The 18,700-nt window shown below is 38.6% G+C and overlaps 1 protein-coding gene and 1 long non-coding RNA gene across 2 annotated transcripts in view; both read left to right on the top strand.

The window, feature by feature from the left end:
- Positions 1-18,700, top strand: part of LOC117331398 (protein MON2 homolog) — a 620,780-nt gene that overhangs the window by 594,599 nt on the left and 7,481 nt on the right. The window contains exons 28-31 of the mRNA XM_033890102.1: positions 5,428-5,545; positions 13,033-13,099; positions 13,278-13,338; positions 16,084-16,210. Of these exons, the coding sequence (XP_033745993.1) occupies positions 5,428-5,545; positions 13,033-13,099; positions 13,278-13,338; positions 16,084-16,210 (373 nt within the window). The remainder of the gene's footprint in view (positions 1-5,427; positions 5,546-13,032; positions 13,100-13,277; positions 13,339-16,083; positions 16,211-18,700) is intronic.
- On the top strand, positions 13,690-14,275 carry LOC117331403. The gene is made up of 3 exons (XR_004533531.1): positions 13,690-13,723; positions 13,894-13,984; positions 14,235-14,275. It is a non-coding gene; the product is annotated as an uncharacterized LOC117331403 (long non-coding RNA).

An 18,700-nucleotide genomic window follows, 5' to 3' on the forward strand; every position in this document is an offset into this window, starting at 1 on the left:
TACTGTTGACCACCCTGGACATCCAACCATAATACATTAGTGTGTTGACCAATTTATGTGGCCTGACCAACATCAAAGGCCAGCCAGACAATGATGGGCCGAAATCCAATCCAAATTTTACAGAGTCCATTATTATTATAATCAATGTACTGGACCTTGTCCACTTCTGTCCACCTAAACAGATCAAAAACAAGGTCAGCAGATCTTAAGTTTCTTGATCATATAAAGATTGATGTCCTTGAATGGTCAATATAATGATCTGTACAGTATATTTACTATATTCCACAAACATATCAATGGTTATGAGCTGGTTTGTCAGTAACACCAGTATTTATGAGTGTTCCCCTGGGAATAGAGCTGGCTGCAATAAGATCTATACTAGTGTAAAATTTATTACTAGCTCAGACTTGCAGGAATTCAGTGGAATTTCCCTTAAGTCTAGTGGTAGGTAGACTGGCCCCAAATTCTTAGTTATCAGTTATGGACTTGTGTCGAGGTCTGTCATCCATCCGTCCATCCATCCGTTAACAATTCTTGTTATCACTATTTCTCAGAAAGTACTAAAGGGATCAATCTCAAATTTCACATGTAAGTTCCCCTGGTCCCTAGTTATCCAAATTGCATTTTGTGACAGCCATCTTGGATTTTGACAATTGAAACTTCATTAACAATTTCTTAAAGTACTAAATGGCCATTATGGGTCTTTCTTAAATTTAAATGTAGAGGTTCCCATTGGTCTCCAGTTGTGCATTGAAGTCTGATTGAAAGAATTAGATGGATGAAAAAGAGTATGGCCATCTTGGATTTTTTACAAGTGTTGATATTTTTCTTGTCGGTCCAAAATCAAAGATGGCCACCAAGGCCAATAGTACCACTATACCAAAACTGAGTATACATACTACAATAGTACAAGGGTCTTTAGAGTCAGATAATTTATCTGGGTGGTATGTATGGAAGTAATTCAGCTGAGTAATTTATCTGGGTGGTATGTTTGGAAGTAATTCAGTTGAGTGATTTATCTGGGTGGTATGTATGGAAGTAATTCAGTTGAGTGATTTATCTGGGTGGTATATATAGAAGTAATTCAGCGGAGTAATTTATCTGGGTGGTATATAGGGAAGAATTTATCTGGGTGGTATATATGGAAGAACTTATCTGGGTGGTATGTATAGAAGTAATTCAGCTGAGTAATTTATCTGGGTGGTATGTACAGAAGTAATTCAGCTGAGTAATTTATCTGGGTGGTATGTATGGAAGTAATTCAGCTGAGTAATTTATCTGGGTGGTATGTATGGAAGTAATTCAGCTGAGTAATTTATCTGGGTGGTATGTACAGAAGTAATTCAGCTGAGTAATTTATCTGGGTGGTATGTATGGAAGTAATTCAGCTGAGTAATTTATCTGGGTGGTATGTATGGAAGTAATTCAGCGGAGTAATTTATCTGATGTTATATATAGAAGTAATTCAGCGGAGTAATTTATCTGATGTTATATATAGAAGTAATTCAGCGGAGTAATTTATCTGGGTGGTATATATAGAAGTAATTCAGTGGAGTAATTTATCTGGGTGGTATATATGTAAGTAATTTAACGGAGTAATTTATCTGGTGGTATATATGGACTATGAAGGCACACAGCAGGGCCCCTTGCTTCCTCCCTTGTTTCCTATTAGATGTATAGGAACCCTTATATACTTGTGAATTATTGATAGGGGGATATATATAGCAGTGGTCAGTTGAGTGGTCAGTGGTGGATAAGGACACTGACCGACTGGTTGTTACACACCTAGGTTACCTGTGTGTGCACTATCTTATACTGGATGATTTAATGGTGGGAAGAATGATGTAACCACATTCTGTTTATCTACTGTCAGTAAATACACTTGACCTCCGGGTCAGATGACCTCTGTCACACCTGCTGCTCTCAGATACACATTATACGGCTGGAGAATGGCAGTATTGTCCACTTTATGTGAATTTCTTGTTTATAATTGTAGTGTATTGTAGGAATGCTATAACAATGCATTATTGAATTGCCAGTGGCACATCATTATGTAGTGCTGGATAACATAAGCAATATTGTCAGTTATGAGTTTGGACAAATGGACTGGTCAAAGGGAGATTACTAGAGGAATGAAGATCAGGGCAAGAGCCTCACTAGGATGGCGGCGGTATCAAATTTAATTGTGATTACGCATGACTGAAGATAGATGTGATCTTCGTAATTTGTTTAAGGATAATAAAACCAGAATAACATAATGTGAAAAATACAAGAAATATTTCAAATTCATTTTATTACCGTAACAATTGAGTTACCAGTGTAATCACTGACATTATATTTTTAGCTCACCCGCTTGAAGGGCAAGTGTATCTATGCTGTATGGTCCGTCATCCATACAGCCATCCAGCATCAACTTTTCCCTTTAAACAACTCTCAATAACCAGGAGTTTGAAGAAGGACAACCAAGTTTATTCTAATAAACTTTTAAGGTCACAGAGGTCAAATGTGTTAAAATCTTGAAACAACAACTTCTCATTAACCAAGAGTTGCAGAGACCTGATATTGGACAAGTATTATACTGGCATGAAGGGCTTCAAAATTTGATAATCAAAATTAATAGAGATACTTTATCTGAATCAGATAAAAACCCAAATGGCTATTATATAGCAAGCCTTTTATCTTTATTTGAATAAGACAATTATATTTATTGAGAAAATACAGATATCTGTCTATAAGTTAGAGATATCTCTAATAAAATCAGAGATATATCTGTATATATGAAAAAGACATATCTGTGTGTTTTAAATAGAGCTATCTCCAATTCCTATTAGATGCATATATCTCTGTTTAAATAGAGATATCTGTATTTAAGATAGATTTATTCTACTGTATTTAAATATAGATATCTGAATTAAATAGGTATAACCATATACCTTACTATTATATTTAAGTAAAGTGGTAATTAGTAGCATCTGCATAAATTACCTAGACCAACTTCAAAGTTCCATTAGAAGCAGATAAGTACTGCAGGCCCATTGGGCCTCTTGTTATCTTAAAATAATAAAATAATTGTCTATGCACTCCTTTAAATAGAAATCTCAAAATATTGACTATAAATTATATTGCTGGATTGACAAGGGTTTCCTGTACCTTTTATCAGATCAGAAGAACATGCATTGGTGGTACAAGTGAGCTTCCAATGATTTACCAAACACTTCAGTTCCCTGATGACAGACACTCAGGAAGTTTAAAAACTCTAATCCTGTACAAAATGTACTGGTACCAGTATGTGTTGGGAATGACTAAACTAAAGTTGTTACTTCATCACCTTGGAAACGGGTCATTGTTGGCAATCATTTATCAGGAAGCTTCTGTTATGTCAGCGTTTTTAGTGTACCTATAATCCCCTTATGCAGATATAGAGGTTACACAACGAGTGGTTGTTGTATATGGTATTTCTTTCACTCGAGTTAAGTTATTTTTTAAAGTTGCAAAAGACACCAGCTTTAGTGAGTGTCTTTTGTAACTTTTTATACCTCCTAAACTACTGAGGGAATTTCAACGAAACTTTATGGCAATAACCCTTATACATTGTAGATGTACATAATCTATATCATGTTGTAATTTTGTGGTTACCATGGTAACCATTTCACTATACTTCGTTTTTTGGGTGAGGGGAATTTTGTCCAGTCAACTCCCCAAATTACACTGGAGTGATAGGGACCATTTGTAATGTGCATGCATGATATTTCTCTATAGAATTTTTGGTTTCCATGGTTACCAGGTTTCAATACCCATATTCTTGTGGAAAAATTAATTTGTCAAGACAAATAGGACAACTCCTATATAACTATCAACCGATTTCATTTGAAATACACAGGAATGTTAGGGACTCATAATGTGTACATATTCATGCAGGTTTTTTCCCCTACAAATTTAGGTTGCCATGGTAACCCGCTAACGGAAAACAGGTTTTTGTCGGAAAATCTTCACCAGAGTGGCGGTGGAGGGGTGGGGGTATGAGTCGGCCCTCTGGACAACAGTTCTAGTTAAAAATATAAATTTCATATCCAAAAATCATGAGTCTTGTGACCTGTTTCTGCCACTTGAATCAAAGGGAAACATGGCCAAGTCTTAAATCGCATATGCAAATAAGATTTACAGATAACGGCCAGAACCTGGAGGGAATCAGAGTCAGCTACAGATAAAACAGAGGAATCAGAGGCAGCCCTAAGGGAAATTGATAGCCTTGGTTACCAATTAACCCTGACTTTAACATCAGGGGACATTCCCTTGGTTACCAACAACCCTGACTTAAACATCAGGGGACATTCCCTTGGTTACCAATAACCCTGACTTTAACATCAGGGGACATTCCCTTGGTTACCAATAACCCTGACTTAAACATCAGGGGACATTCCCTTGGTTACCAATAACCCTGACTTAAACATCAGGGGACATTCCCTTGGTTACCAATAACCCTGACTTAAACATCAGGGGACATTCCCTTGGTTACCAATAACCCTGAATTTAACATCAGGGGACATTCCCTTGGTTACCAATAACCCTGACTTAAACATCAGGGGACATTCCCTTGGTTACCAATAACCCTGACTTTAACATCGGGGACATTCCCTTGGTTACCAATAACCCTGACTTTAACATCAGGGGACATTCCCTTGGTTACCAATAACCCTGACTTTAACATCAGGGGACATTCCCTTGGTTACCAATAACCCTGACTTTAACATCAGGGGACATTCCCTTGGTTACCAATAACCCTGACTTTAACATCGGGGACATTCCCTTGGTTACCAATAACCCTGACTTTAACATCGGGGACATTCCCTTGGTTACCAATAACCCTGACTTTAACATCAGGGGACATTCCCTTGGTTATCAATAACCCTGATGTAAACATCAATGGACATATAAACCATGTAAACTGGGTTTCCACATGTGGTTAGTGCATAAACGGGCCTTGTAGGCCCTATACCATCAAGAAACAGCATTTATGTAATTCTATATTTAGATCAAGTAAAGACACTGAAATGTTTCAATATCCAGCTTCTCTATATATATGGGTATGGTAGATTGAAGGGGTAAATGTCTGTAAAACTCTTTATGTCTCTTACGAGTGTTAACTGCTGCTTATTCTCAACTTAATGGTTCTGATGACAAAACATTTCAGTGTCAGAATCTTTACTGATATATACCGCATTCCCAACATTTTTAGGTGCCATCCTTCAGTAAAATACCTCTGGCGGTCAAGCCAATATCAGTACCAGCCGTCTGCATGTATATAATAAATGTTTGAAGTGCTATTCAATTAAAAATAATTTGAGAATAATGTTATAGTTACTAACCTGTTAAAGCAATTAAAAGAAAGATTGTAACTTACTGTTGATACATTTTTTTTATTTTCAGACGTTCCGGTTACCACTGGGTTACAAGTATAATTGCCCCTCCCCCACCACATGGACACTGGTCATCCACTCTCTCCTCACTATCCTCAACGTAGGACTGTCTGTAGCCAGGAAACATGGTATGTGACTTTCTAAGGATGATATAATAACTAACTGAGGATGTGAATGTAATATACTGAGGATGTCAATGTAACATACTGGGGATGTCACAGTGTAACATACTGGGGATGTCAGTGTAATATACTGGGGATGTCAATGTAATATACTGAGGATGTCAGTGTAACATATTCGGGATGTCAATGTTATATACTGGGAATGTCAATGTAACATACTGGGGATGTCAATATAATATACTGGGGATGTCAATGTAACATACTGGGGATGTCAATGTAACATACTGGGGATGTCAATGTAACATACTGGGGATGTCAGTGTAACATACTGGGGATGTCAGTGTAACATACTGGGGATGTCAGTGTAACATACTGGGGATGTCAGTGTAACATACTGGGGATGTCAATGTAACATACTGGGGATGTCAATGTAATATACTGGGGATGTCAGTGTAACATACTGGGGATGTCAATGTAACATACTGGTAATGTCAATGTAACATACTGAGGATGTCAATGTAACATACTGGGGATGTCAATGTAACATACTGGGGATGTCAATGTAACATACTGGGGATGTCAATATAACATACTGGGGATGTCAGTGTAACGTACTGGGGATGTCAATGTAACATACTGGGGATGTCAATGTACCATACTGGGGATGTCAATGTAACATACTGGGGATGTCAATGTAACATACTGGGGATGTCAATGTAACATACTGGGGATGTCAATGTAACATACTGGGGATGTCAGTGTAACATACTGGTAATGTCAATGTAACATACTGAGGATGTCAATGTAACATACTGGGGATGTCAATGTAACATACTGGGGATGTCAATGTAACATACTGGGGATGTCAATATAACATACTGGGGATGTCAGTGTAACATACTGGGGATGTCAATGTAACATACTGGGGATGTCAATGTACCATACTGGGGATGTCAATGTAACATACTGGGGATGTCAATGTAACATACTGGGGATGTCAATGTAACATACTGGGGATGTCAATGTAACATACTGGGGATGTCAGTGTAACATACTGGGGATGTCAATGTAACATACTGGGGATGTCAGTGTAACATACTGGGGATGTCAATGTAACATACTGAGGATGTCAATGTAACATACTGGGGATGTCAATGTAACATACTTGGGATGTCAATGTACCATACTGGGGATGTCAGTGTAACATACTGGGGATGTCAATGTAACATACTGGGGATGTCAATGTAACATACTGGGGATGTCAATGTAACATACTGGGGATGTCAGTGTAACATACTGGGGATGTCAATGTAACATACTGGGGATATCAATATAACATACTGGGGATATCAATGTAACATACTGGGGATGTCAGTGTAACATACTGGGGATGTCATGTAACATAGTGGGGATGTCAGTGTAACATACTGGGGATGTCAATGTAACATACTTGGGATGTCAATGTACCATACTGGGGATGTCAATGTAACATACTGGGGATGTCAATGTAATATACTGGGGATGTCAATATAACATACTGAGGATGTCAATGTAACATACTGGGGATGTCAATGTAACATACTGGGGATGTCAATGTAACATACTGGGGATGTCAATGTAACATACTGGGGATGTCAGTGTAACATACTGGGGATGTCAATGTAACATACTGGGGATGTCACAGTGTAACATACTGGGGATGTCAGTGTAACATACTGGGGATGTCAGTGTAACATACTGGGGATGTCAATGTAACATACTGAGGATGTCAATGTAACATACTGGGGATGTCAATGTAACATACTTGGGATGTCAATGTACCATACTGGGGATGTCAGTGTAACATACTGGGGATGTCAATGTAACATACTGGGGATGTCAATGTAACATACTGGGGATGTCAATGTAACATACTGGGGATGTCAGTGTAACATACTGGGGATGTCAATGTAACATACTGGGGATATCAATATAACATACTGGGGATATCAATGTAACATACTGGGGATGTCAGTGTAACATACTGGGGATGTCATGTAACATAGTGGGGATGTCAGTGTAACATACTGGGGATGTCAATGTAACATACTTGGGATGTCAATGTACCATACTGGGGATGTCAATGTAACATACTGGGGATGTCAATGTAATATACTGGGGATGTCAATATAACATACTGAGGATGTCAATGTAACATACTGGGGATGTCAATGTAACATACTGGGGATGTCAATGTAACATACTGGGGATGTCAATGTAACATACTGGGGATGTCAGTGTAACATACTGGGGATGTCAATGTAACATACTGGGGATGTCACAGTGTAACATACTGGGGATGTCAGTGTAACATACTGGGGATGTCAATGTAACATACTGGGGATGTCAATGTCACATACTGGGGACGTCAATGTAACATACTGGGGATGTCAATGTAACATACTGGGGATGTCAGTGTAACATACTGGGGATGTCAGTGTAACATACTGGGGATGTCAATGTAACATACTGGGGATGTCACAGTGTAACATACTGGGGATGTCAGTGTAACATACTGGGGATGTCAATGTAACATACTGGGGATGTCAATGTCACATACTGGGGACGTCAATGTAACATACTGGGGATGTCAATGTAACATACTGGGGATGTCAGTGTAACATACTGGGAATGTCAATGTAACATACTGGGGATGTCAATGTAACATACTGGGGATGTCAGTGTAACATACTGGGAATGTCAATGTAACATACTGGGGATGTCAGTGTAACATATTGGGCATGTCAATGTAACATACTGGGGATGTCAATGTAACATACTGGGGATGTCAGTGTAACATACTGGGGATGTCACAGTGTAACATACTGGGGATGTCAGTGTAACATACTGGGGATGTCAATGTAACATACTGGGGATGTCAATGTAACATACTTGGGATGTCAATGTACCATACTGGGGATGTCAATGTAACATACTGGGGATGTCAGTGTAACATACTGGGGATGTCAATGTAACACACTGGGGATGTCAATGTAACATACTGGGGATGTCAGTGTAACATACTGGGGATGTCAATGTAACACACTGGGGATGTCAGTGTAACATACTGGGGATGTCAATGTAACATACTGGGGATGTCAATGTAACATACTAGGGATGTCAATGTAACATACTGGGGATGTCAATGTTATATACTGGGGATGTCAATGTAACATACTCGTAATGTCAATGTAACATACTGGGGATGTCAATGTAACATACTGAGGATGTCAGTGTAACATACTGGTAATGTCAATGTAACATACTCGTAATGTCAGTGTAACATACTGGGGATGTCAGTGTAACATACTGGGGATGTCAGTGTAACATACTGGGGATGTCAATGTAACATACTGGGGATGTCAATGTAACATACTGGGGGTGTCAATGTAACATACTGGTAATGTCAATGTAACATACTGGGGATGTCAAAGTAACATACTGGGGATGTCAGTGTAACATACTGGGGATGTCAGTGTAACATACTGGGGATGTCAATGTAACATACTGGGGATGTCAATGTAACATACTGGGGATGTCAATGTAACATACTGGGGATGTCAGTGTAACATACTGGGGATGTCAGTGTAACATACTGGGGATGTCAGTGTAACATACTGGGGATGTCAGTGGAACATACTGGGGATGTCAATGTAACATATTGGGGATGTCAGTGTAACATACTGGGGATGTCAGTGTAACATACTGGGGATGTCAATGTAACATACTGGGGATGTCAATGTAATATACTGGGGATGTCAATATAACTAACTGAGGATGTCAATGTAACATACTTGGGATGTCAATGTAACATACTGGGGATGTCAATGTAACATACTGGGGATGTCAATGTAACATACTGGGGATGTCAATGTTACACACTGGGGATGTCAATGTAACATACTGGAGATGTTATTGTAACATACTGGGGATGTCAATATAACATACTGGGGATGTCAGTGTAACATACTGGGGATGTCAATGTAACATACTGGGGATGTCAATGTAACATACTGGGGATGTCAATGTAACATACTGGGGATGTCAATGTAATATACTGGGGATGTCAATATAACTAACTGAGGATGTCAATGTAACATACTTGGGATGTCAATGTAACATACTGGGGATGTCAATGTAACATACTGGGGATGTCAATGTAACATACTGGGGATGTCAATGTTACACACTGGGGATGTCAATGTAACATACTGGAGATGTTATTGTAACATACTGGGGATGTCAATATAACATACTGGGGATGTCAGTGTAACATACTGGGGATGTCAATGTAACATACTCGTAATGTCAGTGTAACATACTGGGGATGTCAGTGTAACATACTGGGGATGTCAGTGTAACATACTGGGGATGTCAATGTAACATACTGGGGATGTCAATGTAATATACTGGGGATGTCAATATAACATACTGAGGATGTCAATGTAACATACTGGGGATGTCAATGTAACATACTGGGGATGTCAATGTAACATACTGGGGATGTCAATGTAACATACTGGGGATGTCAATATAACAAACTGGGGATGTCAATGTAACATACTGGGGATGTCAATGTTACATACTGGGGATGTCAATGTAACATACTGGGGATGTTATTGTAACATACTGGGGATGTCAATATAACATACTGGGGATGTCAATGTAACATACTGGGGATGTCAGTGTAACATACTGGGGATGTCAATGTAACATACTGGGGATGTCAATGTAACATACTGGGGATGTCAATGTAATATACTGGTAAAGTCAATGTAACATACTGGGGATGTCAATGTAACATACTGGGGATGTCAGTGTAACATACTGGGGATGTCAATGTAATATACTGGGGATGTCAATGTAACATACTGGGGATGTCAATGTAACATACTGGGGATGTCAATATAACATACTGGGGATGTCAATATAACATACTGGGGATGTCAATGTAACATACTGGGGATGTCAGTGTAACATACTGGGGATGTCAATGTAATATACTGGGGATGTCAATGTAACATACTGGGAATGTCAATGTAACATACTGGGGATGTCAATATAACATACTGGGGATGTCAATATAACATACTGAGGATGTCAATGTAACATACTGGGGATGTCAGTGTAACATACTGGGGATGTCAGTGTAACATACTGGGGATGTCAATATAACATACTGGGGATGTCAATGTAACATACTGGGGATGTCAATGTTACATACTGGGGATGTCAATGTAACATACTGGGTATGTTATTGTAACATACTGGGGATGTCAATATAACATACAGGGGATGTCAATGTAACATACTGGGGATGTCAATATAACAAACTGGGGATGTCAATGTAACATACTGGGGATGTCAATGTTACATACTGGGGATGTCAATGTAACATACTGGGGATGTTATTGTAACATACTGGGGATGTCAATATAACATACTGGGGATGTCAATGTAACATACTGGGGATGTCAGTGTAACATACTGGGGATGTCAATATAACATACTGAGGATGTCAATGTAACATACTGGGGATGTCAATGTAACATACTGGGGATGTCAATGTAACATACTGGGGATGTCAATGTAACATACTGGGGATGTCAATATAACAAACTGGGGATGTCAATGTAACATACTGGGGATGTCAATGTTACATACTGGGGATGTCAATGTAACATACTGGGGATGTTATTGTAACATACTGGGGATGTCAATATAACATACTGGGGATGTCAATGTAACATACTGGGGATGTCAGTGTAACATACTGGGGATGTCAATGTAACATACTGGGGATGTCAATGTAACATACTGGGGATGTCAATGTAATATACTGGTAAAGTCAATGTAACATACTGGGGATGTCAATGTAACATACTGGGGATGTCAGTGTAACATACTGGGGATGTCAATGTAATATACTGGGGATGTCAATGTAACATACTGGGGATGTCAATGTAACATACTGGGGATGTCAATGTAACATACTGGGGATGTCAATATAACATACTGGGGATGTCAATGTAACATACTGGGGATGTCAGTGTAACATACTGGGGATGTCAATGTAATATACTGGGGATGTCAATGTAACATACTGGGGATGTCAATGTAACATACTGGGGATGTCAATATAACATACTGGGGATGTCAATATAACATACTGGGGATGTCAATGTAACATACTGGGGATGTCAGTGTAACATACTGGGGATGTCAGTGTAACATACTGGGGATGTCAATATAACATACTGGGGATGTCAATGTAACATACTGGGGATGTCAATGTTACATACTGGGGATGTCAATGTAACATACTGGGTATGTTATTGTAACATACTGGGGATGTCAATATAACATACAGGGGATGTCAATGTAACATACTGGGGATGTCAATATAACAAACTGGGGATGTCAATGTAACATACTGGGGATGTCAATGTTACATACTGGGGATGTCAATGTAACATACTGGGGATGTTATTGTAACATACTGGGGATGTCAATATAACATACTGGGGATGTCAATGTAACATACTGGGGATGTCAGTGTAACATACTGGGGATGTCAATGTAACATACTGGGGATGTCAATGTAACATACTGGGGATGTCAATGTAATATACTGGTAAAGTCAATGTAACATACTGGGGATGTCAATGTAACATACTGGGGATGTCAGTGTAACATACTGGGGATGTCAATGTAATATACTGGGGATGTCAATGTAACATACTGGGGATGTCAATGTAACATACTGGGGATGTCAATATAACATACTGGGGATGTCAATATAACATACTGGGGATGTCAATGTAACATACTGGGGATGTCAGTGTAACATACTGGGGATGTCAATGTAATATACTGGGGATGTCAATGTAACATACTGGGGATGTCAATGTAACATACTGGGGATGTCAATATAACATACTGGGGATGTCAATATAACATACTGAGGATGTCAATGTAACATACTGGGGATGTCAGTGTAACATACTGGGGATGTCAGTGTAACATACTGGGGATGTCAATATAACATACTGGGGATGTCAATGTAACATACTGGGGATGTCAATGTTACATACTGGGGATGTCAATGTAACATACTGGGTATGTTATTGTAACATACTGGGGATGTCAATATAACATACAGGGGATGTCAGTGTAACATACTGGGGATGTCAATGCAACATACTGGGGATGTCAATGTAACATACTGGGGATGTCAATGTAACTTAGATAAGGTGTCATTGAGATTTCTATAAAATATCTTTCAAGAAGAGTATTATTACTGGTATCTTCTAACAGACATCAACTTTCTAGTGATTAATATGTATACTCATTATAGACACCTGGACTATTACAGTAAGACACAAAAGCTTTTCAAATAAGTCAAAGGTCTAGTTGAGTACAAAATGGATAATACATGTACATATACATTGCAGAAGCAGCCTTCCAATCCATGTGGCCAGAACTAGCTCATACTTTAGAGGAATTTCTCTTCTCCAAGAGGTGAGTTTTGAAGAAAACAATTCAGTTGATTTATAAATGGATTTATTTTCATTTATTGGGAATATTTTATTGTGGGAAGTTAATTTATACAATTTCAATATTTTTCTTGAAAATTTGGTTTATTCGATATTGATGTGAAAATATTGCAATGTTCTAAGGGGAATAACTCTTGTTTCAGTACTTCCCCACCCACTATGTCTGTTGAAGACTTCCAGAAGGATGAGGCCATTGACTGTAAGGTAATTTCATTACAAGGTGAAAAGGTCACTAAAGCAACAAGGTCAAGGTTACATCAATTTTAGGATTGAAAACTGTAGAACCTGTGTTCTTATTGTGTACATATATATAATGTTTGTCTCATAATGACTTTAAAAGTTAATTATCTGAAAACATGATTTGTAATACTTTATCAGCTCCCCACTCGGCATCCGCATCAGTATTGGTTTTTAAATGTTAACTTTTTGGTGAAAGTGTTGAAATGCATCAATAAACTTCTTTATAATTGAACGAGACCTCTAATATTGCTGTGGGAGGTTAACTATTAATATTCAGAGTTAGAACAAGTAATTTTCAGGATATACAGAGTGAGACGATGGTGAACTCGCCCCCTAATTCTAGTGTGAGGTATAGTGATATACAATGTAAGGTGAGCTTTGTACTGATGGTGAACTCGCCCCCTAATTCTAGTGTGAGGTATAGTGATATACAATATGAGGCGATGGTGAACTCGCCCCCTAATTCTAGTGTGAGGTATAGTGATATACAATGTGAGGTATAGTGATATACAATGTGAGGTATAGTGATATACAATGTGAGGCAAGCTTTGTACTGATGGTGAACTCGCCCCCTAATTCTAGTGTGAGGTATAGTGATATACAATGTGAGGTATAGTGATATACAATGTGAGACGATGGTGAACTGGCCCCCTAATTCTAGTGTGAAGTATAGTGATATACAATGTGAGGTATAGTGATATACAATGTGAGGTATAGTGATATACAATGTGAGGTATAGTGATATACAATGTGAGGTATAGTGATATACAATGTGAGGTATAGTGATATACAATGTGAGACGATGGTGAACTCGCCCCCTGATTCTAGTGTGAGGTATATATAGTGATATACAATGTGAGGTGAGCTTTGTACCGATGGTGAACTCGCCCCCTAATTCTAGTGTGAGGTATAGTGATATACAATGTGAGGTATAGTGATATACAATGTGAGGTATAGTGATATACAATATGAGGTGAGCTTTGTACTGATGGTGAACTGGCCCCCTAATTCTAGTGTGAGGTATAGTGATATACAATATGAGGTGAGCTTTGTACCGATGGTGAACTGGCCCCCTAATTCTAGTGTGAGGTATAGTGATTTACAATGTAAGGCGAGGGTGAACTCGCCCCCTAATTCTAGTGTGAGGTATAGTGATATACAATATGAGGTGAGCTTTGTAAAAATGGTGAACTCGCCCCCTAATTCTAGTGTGAGGTATAGTGATATACAATGTGAGGTATAGTGATATACAATGTGAGACGATGGTGAACTGGCCCCCTAATTCTAGTGTGAGGTATAGTGATATACAATGTGAGTATATATATAGTGATATACAATGTGAGGTATAGTGATATACAATGTGAGGTATAGTGATATACAATGTGAGGTGAGCTTTGTACTGATGGTGAACTGGCCCTCTTATTCTAGTGTGAGGTATAGTGATATACAATGTGAGGTATAGTGATAAACAATGTGAGGTATAGTGATATACAATGTGAGGTATAGTGATATACAATGTGAGGTATAGTGATATACAATGTGAGGTATAGTGATATACAATGTGAGGTATAGTGATATACAATGTAAGGGATGGTCAACTCGCCCCCTAATTCTAGTGTGAGGTATAGTGATATACGGTGTGAGGCGAGCTTTGTACCGATGGTGAACTCGCCCCCTAATTCTAGTGTGGGGTATAGTGATATACAATATGAGACGATGGTGAACTCGCCCCCTAATTCTAGTGTGAGGTATAGTGTTGATATGCAATGTGAGGTGAGCTTTATACTGATGTCTCTGTAATGTGTCATCCTGTCTCTCTAATGTGTCATCCTGTCTCTGTATCATGTCATCCTGTCTCTCTATTGTGTCATCCTGTCTCTGTAATGTGTCGTCCTGTCTCTGTATTGTGTCATCCTGTCTCTGTATTGTGACATCCTGTCTCTCTAATGTGTCATCCTGTCTTTCTAATGTGTCATCCTGTCTCTGTATCGTGTCCTCCTGTCTCTGTATTGTGTCATCCTGTCTCTGTATTGTGTCATCCTGTCTCTGTATCATGTCATCCTGTCTCTGTATTGTGTCCTCCTGTCTCTGTATTGTGTCATCCTGACTCTGTAATGTGTCATCCTGTCTCTCTAATGTGTCATCCTGTCTCTGTAATGTGTCGTTCTGTCTCTGTAATGTGTCATCCTGTCTCTGTATCGTCATCCTGTCTCTGTATTGTGTCATCCTGTCTCTGTATCGTGTCATCCTGTCTGTGTAATGTGTCATCCTGTCTCTGTGTCGTGTCATCCTGTCTCTCTATTGTGTCATCCTGTCTCTGTAATGTGTCGTTCTGTCTCTGTAATGTGTCATCCTGTCTCTGTATCGTCATCCTGTCTCTGTATTGTGTCATCCTGTCTCTGTATCGTGTCATCCTGTCTCTGTAATGTGTCATACTGTCTCTGTATTGTGTCCTCCTGTCTCTGTATTGTGTCATCCTGTCTCTGTATCATGTCATCCTGTCTCTGTAATGTGTCATCCTGTCTCTGTATCGTGTCCTCCTGTCTCTGTATTGTGTCCTCCTGTCTCTGTATCGTGTCATCCTGTCTCTGTAATGTGTCATCCTGTCTCTGTATTGTGACATCTTGTCTCTGTAATGTGTCATCCTGTCTCTGTAATATCCTTTTATCATCCAGTCCTTTGTATGTAATATGACTGAATTTATTTTAGGTGATTCAGATGATCCGAGATGATATCCTGCCCTATGCTGGTACCATGCCTAAAGACTTTGTCAAAAGAATCATGAAGCTGCTGAACCGTGGCTCAATACATGCTACTACATCAGACAACTTCATCGGTCAGTTGAACTTAATCTACGGAGGAATGTATTTATAGTTATTATACCTGATCATTGATAAGCGTAATAATCTAATACCCTTGATATACTATATATATATATATTGTATAACTGTAATTTACCTTGTGTGGTATACCCCCTCAATTTTGGAACTGATTAGAGCAATAAAATGGCCAACAAGCAGCCATTTTGAATTTTAACAGGTTGAAGTTTGTGACTTCACAGAAAGTATTTAATGTATCTTTTTCAGATTTTATGTATAGGTTATACTTGGTTCCTAGTTGTGTATATTAAATTTTGAGACTGATTTCAACACACACTGAAGATTGTTACCCTTGTTTCTCAGAAACTATGCTATAAATCTTCCTCAAATTAAATACAGTCAAACTTCGATGTTTCGAAGTTCAAGGGACTAACAGAAAAACTTCGAAACAGCGGGACTTCGAATTATTCATGGTTGACAATAGATCAATGTTTTCTTGATAATGACCATATACATGTATGTTAACGTTACATGTCCTCGGTGTCTTCGTGATGATCGTCGCCTGTCAGGCTCAAAAGTTAATTTATACCTCAAACACAACAAAATAAAAATACTTTTCATTAATTATACCTAAGCATTTTATTAATTAAACAAACTATGTATCGGTTACAAAACAAACTATGTATCGGTTACAAAACACTTATATCGCGTTTAACAGATAAAACAAAAGAAGCTTACGTAAGTCGTTAGGCTTTTCTGCTAAAGGCACATGCGGTTACGTTATGTGCATATAAAATACGGAATGCCGATCGGTTGGAGAATGCATGATTGAATGACAAATAATCGATTTACTTGGATATTTATGTATAAGTTTGCAATGTGACATTTATGAGTGAAGACATCGCTAATTGTTTGTGTTTAAAATTGGGCCGCTTGTTTTATAGTTCCGTAAAATTTACTCACCGACCGCTGATTTCAATGGCGGCGAAGATTATCAGAGACGACTACCGAAATGTTTTACCGGAGTGATTAAATGTCATGGCTTCTAAATACACCTTTTATCTATCAATTTGGTCTGATTATTAATTAAGCCCATGATCGGGAGTGACAACACACGCTATCGTTATCCCTATTGTCAGTCAGGGCATCTAGGGGAGAAGTGTGAAATCTTGCCGCGGGGTCACGACCAACACCTGTCCAGTGGTCAGTACAGGTAAACTTTTGTTCGAATCATGAGATGTCAATTACCTATGACATCATAGCTAATGGGCCATGAAAAAAGTTTGATACATCGAAAACTTTGATTTATAAAAATTCAAATCATGCATAGGTTCGTTAGTAGCGTTATATAGTGAGGAAATTCGGGACCAAGCAAAAAGTTCGATACAGCGAGAAATTCGAATCAACGAAGTTCGAATCATCGAGGTTTGACTGTATATTGGTTCTCCATGATTTATACGTGTGTATATTGAATATTGAGACTGATTTGAAATCAGATGGCCAACAGATGGTCATTTTTAATTCAGATAAATAAATGTAGTTGAGGTTTGTTGTTATGTTGTTGCTATTGTTGATCTAAAGTTTTACATGTAGGTTTCCCTGGTCTGTAGTGGTGTTTGTTCCATTTTGAGAATGAATTGAAAACATGATGGCTGACCGGTGACCATTTTGACAATGTGAAGTTTGTTATCACTACAATGTATTTGTCATATTTTCATGGATCTTTCTCACTGGGAGTTTCACCTTGGTACTTAGTTGTACTGATTCTATTTTAGACTGATATAAAAACAAGATGGCCCACATGCAGCCATTATGAATTCTGTCAGTTTCTCAGAGACTTCTTCATGGATCTTTCTCAACATGAACTGTACGTTCCCCTTGCCCCCCAGTTGTGTATAGTCAAACCTGCCTTAGTGACCACCTGAATTAAGTGATTTCCTCTCAAATGTGACAATGTTTTCTCTCCCAATGCTACCTTATACTAGTTACCTTAATATCTATTTAGAGACCACATATGGGGGGAGGGGCTAGAATCTTTCACCCCCATGGAAGTTAGACAGGGGAATCTCAACCCTCGGGGTAAGATAATTAAGCTGCCAAACAGTCTGCAACCCTCGTGTTTGGCAGCTTAAGAATGTTCTCCCCGGGTTGAGATTCCTCTGTCTCACCCCCAAGGTGGTGAAAGATTCTATCAATCTCCTGTAATAGTTTCCCTCACTTGGTGGAATAGACCAATATAAGATGCTGTTAATACACACTTTTCTGTAGTGAGAATGGTGTTTGGGATATTTAACTTGGTATTTGCTGGTACAAACAATATGAAAATTTGATCATCCCCTACTGTAAAACACTGTTGTGATTTTTGTGCCAGACTCCTAAAAGTCCTCTTCCCTGTACCAGATTCCTAAATGAATGTCCTCTTCCCTGTACCAGATTCCTAAATGTCCTCTTCCCTGTACCAGATTCCTTAAATGTCCTCTTCCCTGTACCAGATTCCTTAAATGTTC

This window comes from Pecten maximus, chromosome 7 (assembly GCF_902652985.1).
Source record: "Pecten maximus chromosome 7, xPecMax1.1, whole genome shotgun sequence".
Lineage (NCBI taxonomy): Eukaryota > Metazoa > Mollusca > Bivalvia > Pectinida > Pectinidae > Pecten > Pecten maximus.